This window comes from Larimichthys crocea, chromosome XIX (genome assembly GCF_000972845.2).
Source record: "Larimichthys crocea isolate SSNF chromosome XIX, L_crocea_2.0, whole genome shotgun sequence".
In the NCBI taxonomy this organism is placed as follows: Eukaryota; Metazoa; Chordata; class Actinopteri; family Sciaenidae; genus Larimichthys; species Larimichthys crocea.
In genome coordinates, this window is record NC_040029.1 from 6,875,420 (window position 1) to 6,895,634 (window position 20,215).

General features: G+C 42.8%; 1 protein-coding gene across 5 annotated transcripts in view; it reads left to right on the forward strand.

Annotated features, from left to right (window-relative positions):
• The window catches only part of LOC104926241 (plakophilin-4), a 40,171-nt gene that overhangs the window by 16,584 nt on the left and 3,372 nt on the right, over nucleotides 1-20,215 (forward strand). For all 5 annotated transcript variants that reach the window (XM_019260796.2, XM_010740054.3, XM_019260798.2 and 2 more), the window contains 15 exons: nucleotides 1,369-1,523; nucleotides 2,797-3,292; nucleotides 9,835-10,005; nucleotides 10,640-10,841; nucleotides 11,818-11,950; nucleotides 13,672-13,885; nucleotides 15,129-15,312; nucleotides 17,246-17,363; nucleotides 17,775-17,969; nucleotides 18,391-18,564; nucleotides 18,648-18,798; nucleotides 19,170-19,362; nucleotides 19,499-19,583; nucleotides 19,748-19,865; nucleotides 19,974-20,105. In XM_019260796.2, coding sequence (XP_019116341.2) covers nucleotides 1,369-1,523; nucleotides 2,797-3,292; nucleotides 9,835-10,005; nucleotides 10,640-10,841; nucleotides 11,818-11,950; nucleotides 13,672-13,885; nucleotides 15,129-15,312; nucleotides 17,246-17,363; nucleotides 17,775-17,969; nucleotides 18,391-18,564; nucleotides 18,648-18,798; nucleotides 19,170-19,362; nucleotides 19,499-19,583; nucleotides 19,748-19,865; nucleotides 19,974-20,105 — 2,721 coding nt within the window. The remainder of the gene's footprint in view (nucleotides 1-1,368; nucleotides 1,524-2,796; nucleotides 3,293-9,834; nucleotides 10,006-10,639; nucleotides 10,842-11,817; nucleotides 11,951-13,671; nucleotides 13,886-15,128; nucleotides 15,313-17,245; nucleotides 17,364-17,774; nucleotides 17,970-18,390; nucleotides 18,565-18,647; nucleotides 18,799-19,169; nucleotides 19,363-19,498; nucleotides 19,584-19,747; nucleotides 19,866-19,973; nucleotides 20,106-20,215) is intronic.

Consider the following 20,215-nt stretch of genomic DNA (forward strand, 5'->3'; position numbering starts at 1 on the left):
ACATTGGGGAAATTTTCTTGTTACAGCGGCTCACAATATACAAGGTGGATAAGAAAAATACACACAAATACATAAATAGGCGGCACCAACAAACGCCAAAAACACCTAACACAAGTGTTCAGAGCTCCTGTAACTGGGTGGTAACCCATGGTGGATGCACATCTTTAAAAATAACTCACAATTATATAGTTTTATTTCTAAAAAAAAAAAGGCCTGTTAATTTCTTAAAACAGCTGAGCACTGTAGTTTGTATCAAACAATACCCAACCTGAAGGAAATAGTGCATTTGACTGTTTTCAGGGGTAGATTAATCCACCGCTGATATATACGTGTGTATTTGGGCCAGCAGGTGAGTTCATGGGATTTGCTGACATTAAGAAAAAAATATATATATATCACCAGATGTATCCTTAAAGTTAATTTCAGGTGTTTTTACCAACTCATAAACAAATCCTTCCTCTAAAAGTAGCACAAAGAGTTGATTATTGTTGCTTAATTTACCACCCACATCACATTATTTTGATGCCAAGTGGGAGAAATCTAAACCTTGATAACAAATCCCACAGATCCCACTTGTAATTAACACTACAGTAGGAGGCTGATGTGTACTCAGATTATTGTAAAAGCATGAACAAAAGTAAAAAATTGGTTATATTTTGACAAAAAAAGTATAAAACCATCTGTTCAGATCAGTTCAAATCACCCAAAACGTAAAGTTTGTCACCACTCGGCTGTTTTTAACCTTCTTGTCGGAAAACATTTCACACGTATTCACACCTGGGAGCCTGTCGCTGTTGGACATTAGGCATCTCCAGTGGAGCGGCTGACACTTTCGGTCCATCAAGCTTGCTCGGAGTTTGTGTTAAACCACAGAAACATGGGTGACCGATAGAGTGAGGCGTCTATGCAGAGTTACACCAAACAGTGAGAGTTATTTACAAAGGCTATGCATCCTCCCACTTATTACAATAAATTAGAATATCATCGGTAAACATGTACCTTTGGAGTAGCTGCTTGAAATTTTAAAAACACTTTGGTCTTGTTTGTATTCCATACAGTTGGAGTGGTCTGATAGTATAAAAATATCCCCCACATGCTCCCTCCTCCTCATCTTACAGAAGAAAGTAGGCCAGCATTATTGAAGCTGTACAGTATATGCAGATTGTTCCAGGAACCGCATAAAGGCTTAATGCAGATATCCATGTGTGTGTATTTATATGCATAATGCTGTTTAACAAGTTGAAAGCAAAGTGAGATAATATGCAAATCCTTAAACCACAGTGATGTGATGGCGACAAGAGGCACCGAGTGGTAATCAGCCTCTTATGTTCGGTGTTTCCTCACCTTATTACCTCTCTTTCCTCTCAGGTTCAGGAGGTCACTCGGCCCAGATGACCTCGTATTCAGACAGCGGCTACCAGGACAGCAGTGTTAGTTATTACAGCAACCAGAACGTGGTGCGTTCGGAGCCCAGAGCTTCATTATCAAGAAGCCCGAGAGCTGAGGGTCAAGCCTCTGGGCAGGTACGCCTGATCTCCACATTGAATTACCTACCTGAAGCATGAAAAAGTCACATAAAGATCAATTTGAGAGTTCATTCTTGACCTTGGAGACAGCAGTTAAAGTCCATTTAGTGTCTCTTCAGGAGCTAATTACAAACCTGCTTTTTTTCTGCCTCTGTTTGAAATTAAGGACCTAATGTTTAAGAAATGAGTAAGTAATTTTAATGGTAAATCTGCCACTGTTATCTTTGTAAACTGTTTATGAACAGAAAGCTTGGCCTAGTAACAGTGACTGACTTGGGTTGGGCTGAGCAAACAGTTGATTTTGAGGTTCAAAGACCTTAAAAAGCAGCTAATTAAATGATTTCACCTAAAGGTCAATGTATTCGCTTGTCTGGGAGCTTTCAAATGAGTGAATTAATGTTGAACTTTAAAGGTAAAGTGGCTGTGACGTCCTAGAGGCAGAATGTATGATGGCAACTAGCAACTCCAGTCGCTGATGAAGATCACATAACTTGATTAAAAGCTCCAGTAAATTGAACCTCGTAGGGAGATTTCTTCCTTACTTCCCCACATGTGGTTATTTCAGATTCCAGGCTGGTGTCACCTGATATATTTAGATGTTGTTGTTTTTTCTACTGTGAATAATCCTCATCGCCAAAGTAATGACTGCTAGTCGGCTCTCGACAATTACTGTCATTAATGATGAAGAACATCAGCTAAACCCTTCAAATCAAACCGAGTCTTACCTTAAAATTGTTCAGACTCAAACGCTATCAGCTCCTTTCATTGTGGCTCATAATTATATGCTCTTTGCATGACAGCAGAAGCAGGAATGACAGATAATAGTGAGCCCATTTGAATTTTACCCTGATTTATTCCAAACGAAGCTTACATGCCTTGGCTCTTAATTTTCCTTCCAGGCGTTCGAGGCTTTGATGGATTAAGGTGGCGCAGATCAGCATCCAGTTGGCTAAGTCTGTAATTGAGGGACTTTTTACGATTGGTAATAAGGTGGAAAAACTAAATGTTTGTCACTATAAATATGAAATATTCTGTGAAATATACTTCCATTTATTCATAGGCACGCACGTTTAGTTGCTTGGACAAATGAAAAAGATAATAACGATGCTCTTCATCAGGCGTGATGAAGCATCTTGCCTCTTGGCAAGTGTATTTGCAAATGAGAGCAGTGCAGTGTGCAGAGTCTAATTTTCATTTATCAGGTATTTATCTGGAAAAAACATGAAGGTGTCACATTTACAAAGCAATTTTTCTTCCATCTTCCTCGCAGGTGTCTGGCCGGATGTTACGCAGGATGGCCTCCCTCCCCTCCAGGAGCCAGTCACCTGGTTGCGGCACTGCTGGCACTGTCTCACCCTCCCGTATCTCCCTGCGAACATCCCAAGGCAGCACCTACGACTCGCCCATCCTCTCGGAGCCAAAACCTCTGGCTGCCGTGTTCCCCGGCACCAGCATGCCGCCCTCCTGCCCTTCCCCAACCTCCCCAACCGACGGCACGCAGGCCCTGGGTGGTGGTGGTGGTGGAGGAGGAGGAGGAGGAGGAGGAGGAGGTGTGATAGGAGGTGGCGGTGGTGGTCGTCTGGGTTCTACCCTCTCACTGGTGGAGGGGAGGGGTTTGACGGGGTCACCGCTGCGTTCTGGGATGACGGCGGTGCCGCAGCATTACGGCTCCACGCTGCCCAGGCAGAGCCAGCCGCTGGCCTACGGAGCTGATCCGTACGGCCTGTACCAGAGGAGTGCACTGCCCCGCCCCGACAGCCTCATAGGTCAGTCTGACATCCACCCTTATCTTCTTTGTCTTTGACATGATTTCCTGAAGAAGCCATGTTGTTGAGCTTCTTTGTTGTCATGTGTCACTGTGATCAGCTCAGTGATGTGACTAGCCAAGAGTGTATTTATTAATCCCACAAAACCAAAATAGCGTGTGTGTTTGGAGACACCCACACAGTCAGTGCACCTAAGACCTACCACTCACTGAGTTGTATAAAAATTCACCCTCAGTACAGTTGTCATGAACGGGGAAATTATCTATGGAGACCAAAACTGTTTTTTGTACCAGGCTGTAAACATGTTTATTTCTGCTGTGAAACATGGGGACTTATGGAGACTGACTCACTTCTGGAGCCAGCCTCAAGTGGGCGTTTGAAGAACTGCAGATTTGACATCTGGTATCACAGAGTGGTAACATATGTACAGATAAAAAAAGGGGCCCTAAAGTCGATCCTTGGGGAACCCCACATGTTATTTTGGAGGTTTTGGAGGCATAACTTTAACAAATAACTCTTTGTCAGAAAGATAATAAACAGACTAGGGCAGTTTCAAGAGAAATTGATTGATTTTTACTTAAAAATGGAAGATTGCAATGCAGATGCTGTAGGAAATACGCCTCATTGCATCAAGAGATTATAACTCATAAGGACAGACCTCAGGATCAAGGGTGCATTTGGAGGATTTCAGTGTTGTTACGACTTCCCTGAGCATTTCAGTCAACCTTCACTTCAGCTGTTTGTTATTGTTATACCACAGTGGTTCATGATTAGGCTGGCATGAAACATAATCAGACATCCAGGCAGTTTCTTTTAAGAGTCTGGGAATCATTCATGCTCTGTATTTTCAGCTCAGCTATTGTCCCTGAAGGGAGAGCGGCTTGCAGCAAATCATACGAGACATTAAATTCATTGACATGATAAAACCTTTACAGCCAACATTAAACATCCATGAGTGTGTGCATAAATATCTGAATTATTGTGCGAATTCTGTGCGTCCTTGGCAGTCTTTGCTTAGTAATAAGATAAGATAAGATAGACTTTATTGATCCCACACCAGGGAAATTCACAATATATAAGATGGAAAATAATCTAAATGGGGTCGCCCTGGTGGCTTGACTGGAAGACTGTCCTTCCCACAGCGACCTGACCTCGACTCCGTCCTGTGAGCCACGGTCGTTTCCTTTGCTGTGTGGTGTAGTGAATTTATTCATCCAGGTCTCTGTGATACTACACTCTCCATACTCCCTCTGTAGCCTGGTTAGCACCGTTAACTCCTCTATCCTTTTGGGAAAAGATCGTACGTTCCCCTTGATAACAGATATGGTTTTTCCGCACCTGATCCAGCTCTGCATCCCGGTTGTCTTATCCTCACTTGGTGAGATTGGTGTAGAGAAAAACATGATGGTTTTATATCATATAACACACAGACGTCGAAGACTACTGAATGTGTATTGAGTAAAAGGAGCAGTCTTTCCTCCAGCCTCTTGACTCAGTGCTCCATCTTTTGAATCTGTCAAGTTAGAGAGGTCAGTTTCTGTCTGGTCAAATCCAACCAGGTCAAAAATCTGGGACAGAAAAACTCAAGTTTCACTGCAGAGTTTTGAGCATCGCTGCTGCTGCAGTAGATGCTTTTTAATGTTTTGTAGCTAAAGTAGCCTCAGAAAACCTTTCCCTTGTAAATAAACAAAGCCACGCTCCACAGCCTCCACACCATTTCCTCTGTTGATTTAATAACCTTTCCGTTGTCCGGAGAAAGTTGACCGAGCAGCGCTGATTTAATATTGTAGCACACACAACACTTTTACTGAGCCTGAATTTCCTGTATCTCCATGAAGCAGCGAGAATTATTAAATAAAGCTGCATGTTTAACAGAATAACTTTCAGGCAAACTGCAAGCTCTGCAGGTGATTTTATCTCGAATCCCGGCTTAGGGAGCTCATTTCATGGAGTTTTTAGTCAAATTATCTTAAGGCACTGAGCAGATAAAGCTGCTGGGTTTGATAATATTTCATTTGATGCATGCCAGTATGAAAAAATAAGGAATGTAATCTTCGATTCACTTTCACCAGGTAGATGTTTTGAACTCTTTGGGTGATTGATCTGCAGCAGTTTGAAGAAAAAAAAAGATCACAATGCGGTGGATCATAGCTTCCTTTTTCTCTATCTTGCGCTCTTTAGCAAATTGATGGCGTGGAGAACAAACCGTGTTAGTATCTATCGGTCTTCATATGAAGGAGTCGATGGGGAGCGAATGGAAAGCAGCGGGTGGTTATAGTCCAGTATGTGTGAGTGTTTCATGCAACTGAATCATCCATACTCAAACTCACATGCTCTATATTTAGAAAATTGGCAGTTGATTACATACAGTACAGGTCCTTTGCCAGCAGTAACTGACTTTATTCATGACTCTGATGCATTTGAACTCAAATTGGTATTGGTACAATGAGATGACGTGAAAGACAGAAGGCTTAGCTTCCAGCTAAATTGATTTAAACTGCAAACAGTCATCTTCAGTTTAAAGATCAGTGTTTCAACAAACTGTTACAGCGAAATGTTGCTTGTTTAAATAAATGCATGCACAAGTGACATCAAAGATGGACGATACTAGATGTAAATTATCCAAATATTATTAATACTGTAAAGCATACTATGTTAATGTGGTGAGGCCTTATTTTGGAGGTTAACATTCATCAAAGTCTCTTGTAAGACATCGATTTGTACCAAGCAGCATGTACCTCCGTGGCCGAATGTGCACCATCAAGTACATACAGTATTTAATTAGGACAATGGTCTGGTCCTGAATTTCCGCAGCTCTGCTCGTTTTGTTTCTTACCATCTAACAAGGTACTGACTGACACTTGGGACTCCAGCTGATTCAATTCAACCTACTGAACTGGTCCCACAGATGCAGGACTGCAGTACCACAACCCGGGGTTTATGAATTTAGGATTATTATTTTTGATTATAGATCTGTCAGTTCATGTTTTGATGAACGAATCAGTTCTTTTGTTAATGAATAAGATGTTCAACTTATGAGTATGTGAAGCAGAATAAAGTTCTCACATGTAAGCAGCAGGAAGCTGTAATTTTTTTTTAGCTTTCTTGCTTGAAAAATAGAACAAATATATTTATTTGGATTATCATTACCATGGTAACAACCGCACTCCCTGGAATCTAAATAAAAGAAGGGTTAGAAATGACAGTAACGTTAGTGATGATAAGTCTTTACTTTCTTCTCCGTGGATATTTAAGCACTAAAACGATTAATCACTTTCACTGTGCAACCCCACAGCAGCTCATACTAACAAGGTAGTGCCAATGCTAAAGTGCATAATGGTTTTCTAAGGATGAGGATGATGAGGAGAAGTTGACTGACATCCCTGGAAATCCAACCTTTGACTTTGCGCTTCTCTGACTGGTTTAGACAACTGAGGCCGGCTGAGAAACTTGAGAAGGGATTATTTCTGTCCTGCTGCCAGGCTCTTTGAATCTGGTTTACAGGCGAGAAAATTTCAGAGCAAAACAAACAAACAGACTTCAAACCGAATATATTAAACATCGTCATCAGAGTCCGATGTTTAAAAGACACTTCTGACGCCTTTCCTCTGCAAAAGATCTTATTAGCTGTTCATTGACTACTTTCTCAATGCTGTGTTGGAAGATTTACTGTCATGGAAACGCTGCTGATGCTGCAGCGACACAGATTTATTCCTCCGTCCTGCCCTCTGTCACTTTACTAAGCCGCTCCCACTGACCCATATAGGGGTGTTTCTATCAAAAAGCCCTGTGGAGCATCAGCATGTGATTATCAGCTGACAGCACTGGAAGGCTGGCTTTATTATGCCGCGATCAGTGCGTGCCTATTTTAATGTTTGGATATGGACACGTGTCCGTGAGTGTTTGTGCGGACAGTCAGTGATGTGCATATGCGTTTGTGCACCTTTTGTGTTGTGCTTTTGTTGTGTTTGTGCATGTGTGAAAAGAGGATGGTGGAAGGATTGGTTGTGTGTGGGAGGCAGAGTCAGTGAACTAAATAAAATGCCTCCTATTCTCTAGCTGACTGATTTTCATCCTGCAGTGCTGCTAAGTGGCCTAATATGTCGGCTAAGTCCTTATTCCCAGTTATCCTGCAGATCCAACATAATCCCAGATTACATGAGGGAGATAAGCAATAGATGGATATACAAGATTAGGCTATTACTCATCAGTGGCACTTAGGTAGTGAAACCTGGTGAGCAGCCAAAACGTGAAGCTGCAAAATGAAATGCAACGTCACCGACGTGGTTGAGGTTTTGAACTGAAGCATCACGATAGAAATCGCTAGTTGAAGTCGGAAAGAAATGCATTTGTGTAACAAATTATTTCTAACCAGGGGTTCTTGTACTCTATTAGCAGCCAGCTCAGGCTGGATATATGTCAAGAGATTGTAGAGTAACAAGAACAAGAAGATGTTACAAGAATTACGACTGCCTTTGGAAATACCTATTGAGATGTTGAATGGATAAAATAGATTCAGAGCTAAAATACAGCTAAGTGTGATGAATAAACAGTTGAAGTTGTTAATTAAGCAATATTTTACCAACCTAAAAAACATAGAATAACATAGAACAATGTATTTTGCCTTTTTTTCAATGGAGATGCATGGAGTCTGACTAATACCTGGAAAACAATCAGTCCCAGCAGTAGACTCTTGAGTCCAGTTTACTACTCCAGCAAGTAGGCTTAGTAATGATGCAGCAAGCCAATTATTGTAAAGCTTTCGAGAGATCATGGAGTTTCCACAAGCTGAACACTAAACTGCCTAGCTCAGTGTATTAGCAACTAAGATGTCTGGAATTGTAAGCTAAAAGTCAAATTGGTTGAAATGTTCAGGTTTTGACACCCAAAGTGTTCCAAGAATACAAACTTGACCAAAGTAACCTCATCATTGACCGTTTCATTCAGTGCATCCAGTTGAAAATCACTCAAAAAAGGTTGCTAACCACTGCTGTTGTGGGTGTGATTAAAATCTGTTCCACTTGAAACATGCTCCTATTTCATTCTGCCGCATTTCAAGCATTTGGTAGTTTAAGCATCCTCTAACCCGAAGGTCACTGCTGAAGAGCCCTTGAGAAAGACATGACCAGATTCAAGATTGTGCCACAGCAAGTGCACTTTTTTTATTTTTTCTTCCAAAGGAGTGCGATGAGAGACCAGGGTTTCCGTCTCATCCTCTAAGAAATTTATATAAATCAAGAGAAGAGAACTGCAAAAGCAAATAGCTTCTTCATCGCCAGCTCTAAGTGTTGTTGGGACTGATCCACCGAGGCTGCCCCCTCCTGCCCTAAAGCCTCTTTATAATTGGAACGCTCTTTGAACTGATATGCTCAGAGGTAGGAGGATGGAAAAACCCTCTGCTCTGCTTGTTTGACTTGCTGATGACGATGCCTGCAGCAGATTCTGAGTGACCAGAGTCTTTTATAAGCACAGCAACAGTTGGTATGAATCTGCGTTATGAAATACAGTGTTTGGTATAATCTCAATTTGCATGGCCTCACCTACAGATGACTGGTATGTGAGCCAAATAATGAGATGTACATATGATTTATGTGAAACCATGACAGGCGAAAAGAGGCTTTATTCGGTTGTTGCGGCTATTACACAGCTTTTTCTGCATCATTCACGTGCCAGTACAAATATTTTATAGTGCAAACATGCTATCACCTTGCAAGAAAATGAAAACTGTTTGTGTTCTCCTTCTTCTGACCCAAAAACATCCAACTTAAATGTCTACAGCTGATATTGTATTTCACCATAATGTTTGATTTAGTTCACACAGTTTTTGGCATTCGACAGACCCTTTGCATTTGTGTGTACGGATGGTTGTGATAAGAGGAACAAACAGACACTTCTTATCCATGTTCATTTAGTGTTTAACATCTGTGAGAATGGAAGATAAGTGCTTGGAGGTCAAGAGCACAATGGTGTCCAGTAAATAGTGTTTAGAAAAGATCTGGTTGGATCGAGTCCATTTTAAAGGTCTATCCAGAGCCAGTGTTTAGTTTGACTGTTCTAGGCTACTGTAAAAACATGACAGACTCTGTGCAAGCCTAGATTTGCAAAACCCATTGATTCTGCTTCAAAATATTCTTGTCTTGTCGAGTTTAAAGCACATCTGCAATCTGCAATAGGGAAGTGGTCATGGTGGATGGACGGATCACATCAGGACTTTCATCTACAGGACTCATGTCCTGCATGAAACAAATACTTGGCTTAATTTAGTTGACGAATTTCAGTTGCCTAAACCTGCTGCCACTGCAAACCGACCCTGGATAAGCAGAAGGAAATGAAGTTGACGAAAAGGTCAAGGCATGGGTTACATTGAGTTTTGGTTTCACATGATAGACAAACAGTGACTTTTGTGAAAGAAGACAACAGGTACAAATCTATTTTACCTTTCGAGACACAACCCTGTTGAAGAGGACCCACATCGTCTATCGATATAAAAAGTTAATTGTAAGGTAACAAACCATCTCAATGATTATTTTGTGTACCTGCAGGGCTTCACAGCTCATACGCTGGTCACGCAGGGCAGATAGATCCAGAGCTGAGGGCGGCGTTGTCTCCAGACTGCCACATGACGCCTGTTTTCGATGAGCGCTCCTTCCACAGCCCCCTGTACCACAGCCCGACCCACGACCCCCAGAGCTCCCTCTACAGGACTAACACAGGTAAAGAAGCAAACAAAGTACAAAAAATGTGTATTACTAGACCTAACAGCTATAAAACTAGTATAAATACTAGTTGAAGTACTAATGTTATAGTAAGAACTGTGTGGTAAAACAGAATTAGTCACAATAATCCTCAAAACATTTCAGATATCCTCACATGACTTCTTTACTTCATTACTAATTTTTCACATCGGCATCCAAGGCTTACTTTCACAACTGCCCAGAAGATGAATTCTCCAAAATCTGTGGCGAAAATTACAGTTTACAGGCACGGGAACTGTTATGATCTCTCCCCGAGGTCAGAATTTAATTAGGCTAAAACCTTTCATGTACTCTGAAGCTTTTTAATTGAAGTCTTTGCAGAAAGATTTAAAGCTGGAAGCTCTGCGGAGTTTGATAGTGGAGGATCTAAGGAGCCATTTTAGTTCAGTTTAGGCGAGATTTAAACAGGTTCATGGCCCGTGAGACAACCCGCAGCTGTTAAATGCTCGTGTTCAAGCACTTACGTAACGTCATACTTTCTCCTTTATGTGACCTTGGATCCAAACTGCTTCCAATCTTCATGCAGCCTTCTTGAACCCCAACAAAACAAACCTTTGATTAGATTTATGTCGCTCTGTCTTCATTTCCTCAGGTATGGGGACCCTTCCTCGAGCCACAAGCCACTGCAGCACCCTGCCGTACCAAAGAAGCAGCTACGGGCTGAGCACTGCAGCTCTGTACGTCGACGCTTACAGGGTCTCCGGCGAGCCCGTCTTCTCTCACCGGCACTCTGGACTGGTGGACCGGGTTGCTACGCGCACCCCATCCATTGAGAGCATCCATAAGGACCCAAGGTACTCACACACAACCGCACATGCAGACGCACAGTACAGTATGTAGACATAGAGGATGCAGGTGTAGAAGCTCCATTAGGAAATTAGATATCCGTTATTTGACAAACTGAGGTCATTTCTCACAAAAACATTACAGAAATCAATACAGAGCACTTTGGAATGAAACCTTATTCATATCCATGTCTGTGCATAAAAGCATTATTATTTACATTCATCTTATACAGTCACGACTACAGATATCACATGTTTGGAAAGTTTGGAAACAAAGACCTTGTGGGGTCTTTAGTATTGAGTTTCGAAAGCTGTCAGGTGCCAGATGTACGGTGTAATGTCAGATTTTCAGTGTTGTTTGCTTATTCATTGATTAAATATTGTCTAAATTAAACTGAGACTTTGATAGTTTTAGACTGTATTCTGTTTAAATTCTTGCACAGCTGTTTCGTTTAACATTTGATAAAACAGAAAAAGACTAATGCTGTGTCTTAATTTGTTTGTACACTTCTATATAGTACACTGTGTACTTCCTAATGTAGTGCACTAATTTCAGGAGGTTAGTGCCACAAACCGGGTACGGCTGTACCTTCCGGAAATTGCATTTTACCGTTTCGCTTCTTCACCGAATTGCAGCCAGATGGCGCATTGGCTTCAATATTTGACTGCCAAAATATAAATATAAAACACATGTACAACTTAGATTTGTGTACTGTGGTATTCACCACAACCACTTCAGCCCCAGTGGCCTCCTCAGCTGCCATTATCACCCAATTCTACCGCTACATAGCCAATATGGCGACCATTGGGAGCAAGAAGAGTCCAGCGCTCCACACCGAACTTTAGAGCATCATAATGGATTAGAAATTTTATTTTTTACTGCAAAATGACACAAAATGACTTCAGGTTCAGGTTTTGGAAAGTGGAGAGTTAAAATAAAAAGTGAATGAACCCTGGTGAAGGTTTTCTCTTCATTTTCCCTCAGGGAGTTTGCTTGGCGTGACCCCGAGCTGCCGGAGGTCATCCACATGCTGCAGCATCACTTCCCCTCCGTCCAAGCCAACGCCGCTGCCTACCTGCAGCACCTGTGTTACGGAGACAACCGGGTCAAGGTGGAGGTAAGGTGACAGGACACGCTGGGCTGTCTGAATAAAAATAACATAGACAGACGTCACAGTCATGACTCACTGCTCGGCTGGAGGAAGGTGCTGCCAAATTTGACCAAAGACAGCAGCAATTAAAATGTATGCAGCTGTGGTATTTTACCATGACACATAACATGTTTGAAATTACTGGAGTGCGAACAAGGACAAATTCTTATCTTGCAGTGAGGAAACACTGGAGGCAGGTTAAAAAATATATAAATGAATAATAATAAAACACATTAAATATTAAAAATGACATGTGATTTATGTTCTGCTATTATTTGTAATATATAGCGTAAAGTCAATGTATATGTTGAATAGTGGATAAGGCAGCTTCGAGTGCACATGGGCATGGAAAAAGTGTTGATAATCACAACATGCAAAGAAGTCTGTTGAGTCATGGATCGAAATCAAGACGATAATGGACCAGGTATAAATATAATATAAATAACATTATTATAATGCTAGAAATTGAAATATTTCTACATAAAAATACCAGTGTTTTTCCTCTATTTTCGTGTCTTGTATTATAATATAATGATACAATAAATACATTTAACTTTTTACTTGATTTGATTGCCTGTTGCCTGCAATAGTTGCTCATTTACATCACCTCACATATCTCCTGTTGTCTCTCTGCAGTGTCTCTAAGAGTTTATTCTCAGCTCACACGGTTTGAAATGTGATTTTTGTTTTTATGTTGTTTGTTTTGTTTTTTTTGAGATCCTCGCTGCCAAACTCTGGCAGCCAAAGCGCCATCTGCTAAAACAAAACTTTAACTCACGTTGGTGCCAAATGTGCCGCTGCTCCGTCATGCTGAAACGACACACGCTCTGTCTTTGCTCTGCTTCCCGTGCAATAAATAACTCCAATACAATGGCGGATCTTCACGAGAGAGCCATTTTAGTGCTGTTTGGTTTGTTTGGTGATGAGCTTTTAATTAGTCTTTGGAGCAGCCTGGACACACGCCTGCTCATTTAGCCAGAAACAAATGTTTTTCAGTGACGGTTTGAACAGAGAATCAGAGAGAAATGGGAAGCGCCTGCAGCTCTCCTGGGACGGGTTTATATAGAGATGACATTAGAAAGTTTTGAACATGCCACAGTGATGCTTCTGCATGTTTCAGCTCGGGTTTTAGTCCAAAATCTCCCAGAGAATCGTTGCTACATGGGAGATTATTTGTACTGATTTTTCTTTGCAAAGATAAGATAAACAACAAACCACAAACACGGTCAAACGGTGGCTTCCATCCATCCATTTTCAAGAACCGCCTATGCTCATCAGGGTCGCGAGAAGCTGGAGCTCATCCCAGCTGACATTGGGCAAGAGAAGTTGGAGAAGTTGCAAGTTCTTCACTTCACTCCTAGTGCAATTTGATTTTGAAAAAACTACAACCAAAACAATATAAATCTGTTTTAATTCGTCAACGGTTTATTAGACAGTCAAGCTTAAAAATATATGTATCTTTCACTAACAAAGACCAAACGCATATGGATTTAAATCTAGGTTTATTGCATGGATAAAGGTGAACTAACTGTAGGAGGGATGAGAGGAAAAATAGGGGGTGTTGAATGAATTAAGTTTTATTTTTCCATTTTAACCATATCTCCACAAGGTAAACCCCCTGGAAGCTGCTCTTTAATCAGCATATATGACGAGCCCATACATCTCTGTGATTGGTCCCTGGTCTGCAGGTGTGTCACCTGGGAGGGATCCAGCACCTGGTGGACCAGCTGGATCACAAGGTGGCCGAGGTTCAGAAGAGCGCCTGTGGGGCTCTGAGGAACCTGGTGTACGGGAAGGCCACCGACAACAACAAGGTGGCACTGAGGAACTGCGGCGGCGTGCCAGCTCTGCTGCGCCTCCTCAGGAAAACAACCGACAACGAAGTCCGCGAGCTAGTCACTGGTACGTCCTGGTTTTAGTGTTTCTCACCCATAATGCATAAATCACATTAACAAAGGTGATTTTAAAAATATTTTATATTGTTTGCTTGTGATCAGTTTCTTGGCACCCTACTTGTTAAAATCTTGGAAGCTTCTCCTCTCTGTGGGCTACTCATCTTTTCACCCCTCAAGATGTAAATTCAGGTGAAAGCAACATTCACATTGACAAAAACAGTTTCCAAATGCAAAACATGACGCATTAAAAACCCGCTGTGATGTGCGTTGGCGTTTGCCTGCTCATGAGGTTCCTTGGCCACCCGGCTGGCCGGCATGCTGGCTGAGCGTCGGCCTGTGTCGCCGTCTGACTGGCTGGCAGTGTATTAATCTGTGTATCGGCTGTTCTGTGGGAGGTGAGAGTGGCAGCGGCTTAAACACTCAGCGCGCCGTGTTGACAGAGCAGATCTCGGCACAGTCCTCGGGACAGATGCTAAGATAATGTGCTTTGGAAGCAGGATGCCGCTGACAGCTCTGCAGCCACACTGCACATACTGTTTAATATCAGGAGGTATGAAGCTGCTAGACGGCTCAAATTCTCAAGGAAAACACACAGGAGAGTCTTCAGTTTGCTATAAAGCTTTGAGACTTTTGCAGCTCAGGTCAGGATTTTGATTATTGGCAAATGGCTGCAGGATGTTCTTTCTTCCTCTTTCTCTTTCCTGTAAAATTGAAAAAACACTATTTTTACACATTTTATAAGAAGATTTTGTATCTTGCAGCTTGCAGGGTGGAGCAAGGGAACACTGTCATGGCTTCATTCACACCCACACTAAAAATACGTGCCGGCATAAGGTGCTTTGGAAGCTCCTATGAAATATTTATTTCACCCTTATTGTCAAATGTTTCGGGGATTCTTGTCAGTAGCTAGAGCTCTTTTTAAAACAGAAGCAACAAAGCGCTTTGTAGCATGAAGAAAATGGTAAAGAGGTGATTTAAGAGACAGAGATGTTTTTCTGCCCTGATTTGGCTCCTATGACGTTATTCAGTGCTGAGCCGTGTGCACAATTTAATCACCGAAAGCTTGCCTGCTTTGAGCCTTGACCTTTGAGCAGAAGGAGAGCATCTGTACCTGCTACATCTCAAAAGTCACCAGACTGCCATGTGAGATTAACTGCAATATTATACAAGCCAAATATGAAATTTAAAGGACCCAACCCCATATTTTGGACTTAATTGGATGTTTAACCTCTCTTTATTGGCACCCGTAGGCGTCCTGTGGAACCTCTCCTCCTGTGACGCAGTGAAGATGACCATCATCCGCGACGCCCTGACCACGTTGACCAACACGGTCGTCATCCCCCACTCGGGCTGGAGCAGTGTCTCGCATCGTGACGAACACAAAGTCAAATTCCAGTCGTCCCTGCTGCTGCGCAACACCACCGGCTGTCTGAGGTGAGGAACGAAACAAACGCACCCCTGGCTTAATGTGTGGTAATAAATTTATTGTTTTCTCAAGACTGCAAAATCCATTCTCATTTATTTATGTAAATAGATTCAACAGTGTGCCCTGCCTCCTAAGCCTGTTGAGTGTCCAGGCGTGCTGTTAGCTCATTAAATCGATTCCCGCTTTGAAATGCAAGGATGAATTTTGGATTTATTGGTCGTCTGCTTTTCATTGGAATGATTCTGTAAAACCACAGCGCATAATCACAGACACATAACCGTCAAAGAGGGGCTCTGTAATGGAGGTTTTATGCAGACGTGAAGCGTCTAACTATGCATTTGACCGCATTAGTTTGCAGAAACAAACAGACAGCAAAGTGATATTAGTGTGTCTTAAAAGTCAGATTTAGATTCATCATGTGCAGATTTTACACCAATAAATGACATAACTGATCCTGACTTTGTCATTTGAAGTAGAAGCTCCTTGGATTTCAGATGTTTCAGCTCACTACAGCTCAAGATTTCCATGTCTGTATTACTTATGATCAAAAACTAGTCGAGTCGACAACTTTGCTAACAGCCAAACATCAAGCAAGGTCAACAACACGAGACATAGCAGCCAAATAATATTATTATTCTGTCTTTCAGCCTTTTATTTCAACAAGCTCTCGCCAAAGATTGAAAGTCACTCTCAGATTTACTCTTGTCTGCCGGCTTCTTGCTCGCTCGCTCTCTCCTTTTCTCTTCTTAGCTTCCTCCATCAACGTCCTTTTTCATCTTTTTGCATCTATGATTATGTCCATAGAGGCTGCTGAGCCCTGCTACATTACCTACTTGCCCAGCTCCGGTTCTGGCACGACACTAGCTCCCCTCCCAATCAGCATTCTGTAAGCCCATGCCTCCTAAAACCTCTTCTAGTCCAAAATGCCAGTGGTACAAACACAGCAGTTTACTTTACCGTCCACCATTCACAAAGAGTTGATCAGAGGGAAAACCAGAAAACATTTTCTCCATAAAATATGATCCAGTTTCACCTAAATCAGTGAAATAGTCAGTGTGTGACTTAAAGTGTCATAAAGTGTACCCGCAGCACAAAGTTACACAGTGTGAGAACAGATGTACGAATGACAGAGAGAGTGCAGCATCAACGTGATTTAAAATTACACAATGTTGCTTTAAATGTTGCTGCAAATTCAATTTACAGTATTTTTAACCTTCATACGTCCATTTTGAGTTGTCACATGAATCACAGGAATGTTTCCCTCCTCTACTATCCTGCAGTCCATCTGTGTTGGCAGAGTAACCACCACTGTAACCTGATTTACTGAGCCAACGGTCACCCTGACCCTCGAAAGGAGAATCTATTGAATGCTTTCGACAGCTCTGCTTTGCAATATTGACGTCTGATTGGCCACCGTCTCCTCCGAATCAAATGAATTAAACCTGAGGAGCTGCTGCAAACTGGTCTGATTGAATGTGCGCCAGTCATTCTTTAGTGTCAGGGGCCAATCAGGTGCGTCCAGGTGTGTTTCCTGAAGTAATAAAAAAAACAAAATGAATTTTAATGGCCTCATTAAACATCTTTGATGAGCTCACACAAACTGGTGGTTATTTGTTTCCACTAATCAGCTTTAAGTGACTCTGCTGCAGGGAAGCGACGTCTCGGTGCAGCATTTCTCAGCTTTCAGACTGACTGACACTGGAGATTGATACTATAGAAATGCATTGTGGGAACTATGTGCTGTTGTGCAGTCTTCTCATGTCAGCTCTCCATTAGCAGCAGCTGAAGGTTCCTATTGGAGGATCAGTTCCCTCCTTTACTGTATCCGGGCAGGTTTTTAGGCCACCCTGTGGGGGAATCCACGCACTGCACTTCAGTCTGAATTAATGTGTGGCTCTATGTGTGTGTGTGTGTGTGCGTGTGTGTGTGTGTGTGTGTGAGGAACCTGAGCTCAGCAGGGGAGGAGGCGAGGAGTCAGCTGAGATGCTGCGAAGGTCTGGTGGACTCGCTGCTTCACGTCCTCAAAGCCTGCGTCAACACCTCCGACTACGACAGCAAGGTGCTGCAAACACACACACACACACACACACACATGCATACATGTTTTGGTCACAATTGGGACTTTAACCAAACACTGATACAGATATAACCAGTCCACACAACACTCATCTCCTCTTCTTCTAACAACACTCTGTAAGCGTAGGTAGGTTACATGTGGCGTCCCAGACCATAGCCCATATAGCCTGGGAACACCTCGAGACATTTTCAATACATGACAAGTCTGGACTGCTGGCAGGCCGGGCTCTTTGACTACGGAGCCATTGTTGGAATACATGAAGACGTTGTTTTGTCCCTGAAAAAGACGTTGAAGTTCTCTTTGTGCCATTTTTCAGACTAAAACAAAATCACAGGACCATAAAATGAATGCAACAATTAAAATCTCCTTTTATATCTTTATCTCCGACCTCAGATCGTGGAGAACAGCGTCTGCACCCTGAGGAACCTCTCGTACCGGCTTGAGGTGGAGATGCCCTCCTCTCGTCTCCTTGGCAACCAGGAGCTGGATACCCTACTGGGCTTCTCCTCCCCGGGCAAGGAGCTGGACTACCTCTGCTGGGGCAAGAGGAGGCGTGGAAGGAAGAGGGGCGGCTGGCCCGACGACAAGGTACGAACATAGAAGGGTGAAGTTTCCGTACAAACCCAGCATTTCCTGAATGATTAAGATAATTAAGTTTTCTTAACGAGCAGCTCAATTTGAATTTCTAATTACAGCATGAGAAACGTCTGTTTCCTTGTTGAAACAGCTCATATTGAAACAGCATCTTCTGCTTGTGTTTCCCAGCCAAACCGACAATGTGCTTTAATTTCATGCCATGCTCTTAAATGATCAATTTGGATGAACCTTGTTTCATTGTTCGATAACAGATCAATTAACTTCATTTGCCTTTTAAAGGGAGCAGTCAGTTAATTTCCTTCACAAAAATCCTAAACCTTTTCACTTTTCGCTGTCAGCGTACTTCCACATTTGTACCAATATTTATTACCAATACACATTTTCTCATGTTAATATGTGTGTGTTTGCACAGTGGGATGGCGTTGGGCCGATCCCAGGTTTCTCCCAGTCCCTGAGGGGAGCAGAGCTGCTGTGGCACCCGATGGTGGTGAAGCCGTACCTCAACCTGCTGGCCGAGAGCTCCAATCCCGCCACGCTGGAGGGCGCTGCCGGGTCTCTGCAAAACCTCTCCGCTGGAAACTGGAAGGTATTTTTGTATTTGTGTGTAACGTGTCACAAAATGTATACATTTCATTGAAGTAATAAAACTGTGTGTGTGTGTATGTTCAGTTCTCAGCCTACATCCGAGCAGCGGTGCGTAAAGAGAAAGGTCTGCCCATTCTGGTGGAGCTGCTGAGGATGGACAACGACCGGGTCGTCTGCTCCGTCGCCACTGCTCTCCGCAACATGGCGCTGGATAGTCGCAACAAGGAGCTGATAGGTCCAAACACACACTGAAACACACACACACACAAACTGTGAAAAGATCATCTTCACACTTCAGTCAGGAACATCAACAGCTTGTTTTCTATGACATCTATCAAGTCCAGCCAGACTGAATAGTGAGAGTGGGAACACATCGCCCCCTTATGGACAACAGCAGTGTTGAAGGTGCTCTCTGCACACACATTATGGTAACTCTGCCCCACTGCAAGTAAATGTGCAGTTAAATACAGTAGCTCCAATATTACCAACAATAAAATACAATAAAACATAATATACAATGGTGCATAGAGCACTCACAGCCCACTTGAGGATTTCGTCTGTTCATTCGGTCTAAATGAAGTCTATAATCCAAGTCTCCTCCTGTAGGAAAGTACGCCATGCGGGACCTGGTGAACCGGCTGCCCGGCAGCAGTCCGTCTGTGCTGTCAGACGATACGGTGGCATCGGTCTGCTGCACGCTGCACGAGGTCACCAGCCGCAACATGGAGAATGCCAAAGCTTTAGCCGACAGCGGCGGCATCGAGAAGCTGGTGGACATCAGCAAAGGACGAGGGAAAGGGTACGAAACTTCACGTAGAAATCTTTGCTGATCTAAAGAGGAAACATTTTCAGCACAGTTTGAGTCGTTTATTCAGAAAAGGCATGATTTTTTAAGTATTTTACTTAGAATTTTGTGATGTGTCTTGATGTTGCAGGTACTCAATGAAGGTTGTGAAGGCAGCAGCTCAGGTGTTGAACACACTGTGGCAGTACAGAGAGCTGAGGAGCCTCTACAAACAGGTCAGTACCAGCAGACAGACCTAGAAAACTTTTCAGGAACAAAGAAACTGTAATTTTTCTACGTCAGACACCAGGTTTTTTCTTTTAGCAAGAGGAAAACCATTTCAGTCCAAGAGTTGTAGAAATGTTCACTACCCATACAGTGGCAAATGTGTTGTGTGCAGGACGGCTGGAACTACACCCACTTCGTCACTCCCGTCTCCACACTGGAGCGAGACCGCTACCTTTCACAGCCGACCCTGCCCACCAGTCCGCTGCAGATGTCCCCCGTCATCCAATCAGGTGAGAGATCCGGTGAGTGAGGTCAAACTGATGGTCGTATAATGTATAACTAAAGTTTCTATGACTTTCTGGAAAAATGAATTCCTCTTTTTATTTTGTTATTTTCAGGTGGTAGTGCAACATCCTCGCCCGCGATGCTCGGGATAAGAAGACACAGTACAAACTATCAGAGGGCACAGTCATCTATGCAACTCGACACATATTATGGAGACAACAGTTTACACAAACGGCAGTACACAGGTTTGTATGGATTAGCATTGATTGTGGCGTCCCTCTGGGATCTACGTACGGGCCACTGGCGTTTCTGTCTAACCACTAATTCATAAATGGTTACTAATACACAAAGTAGT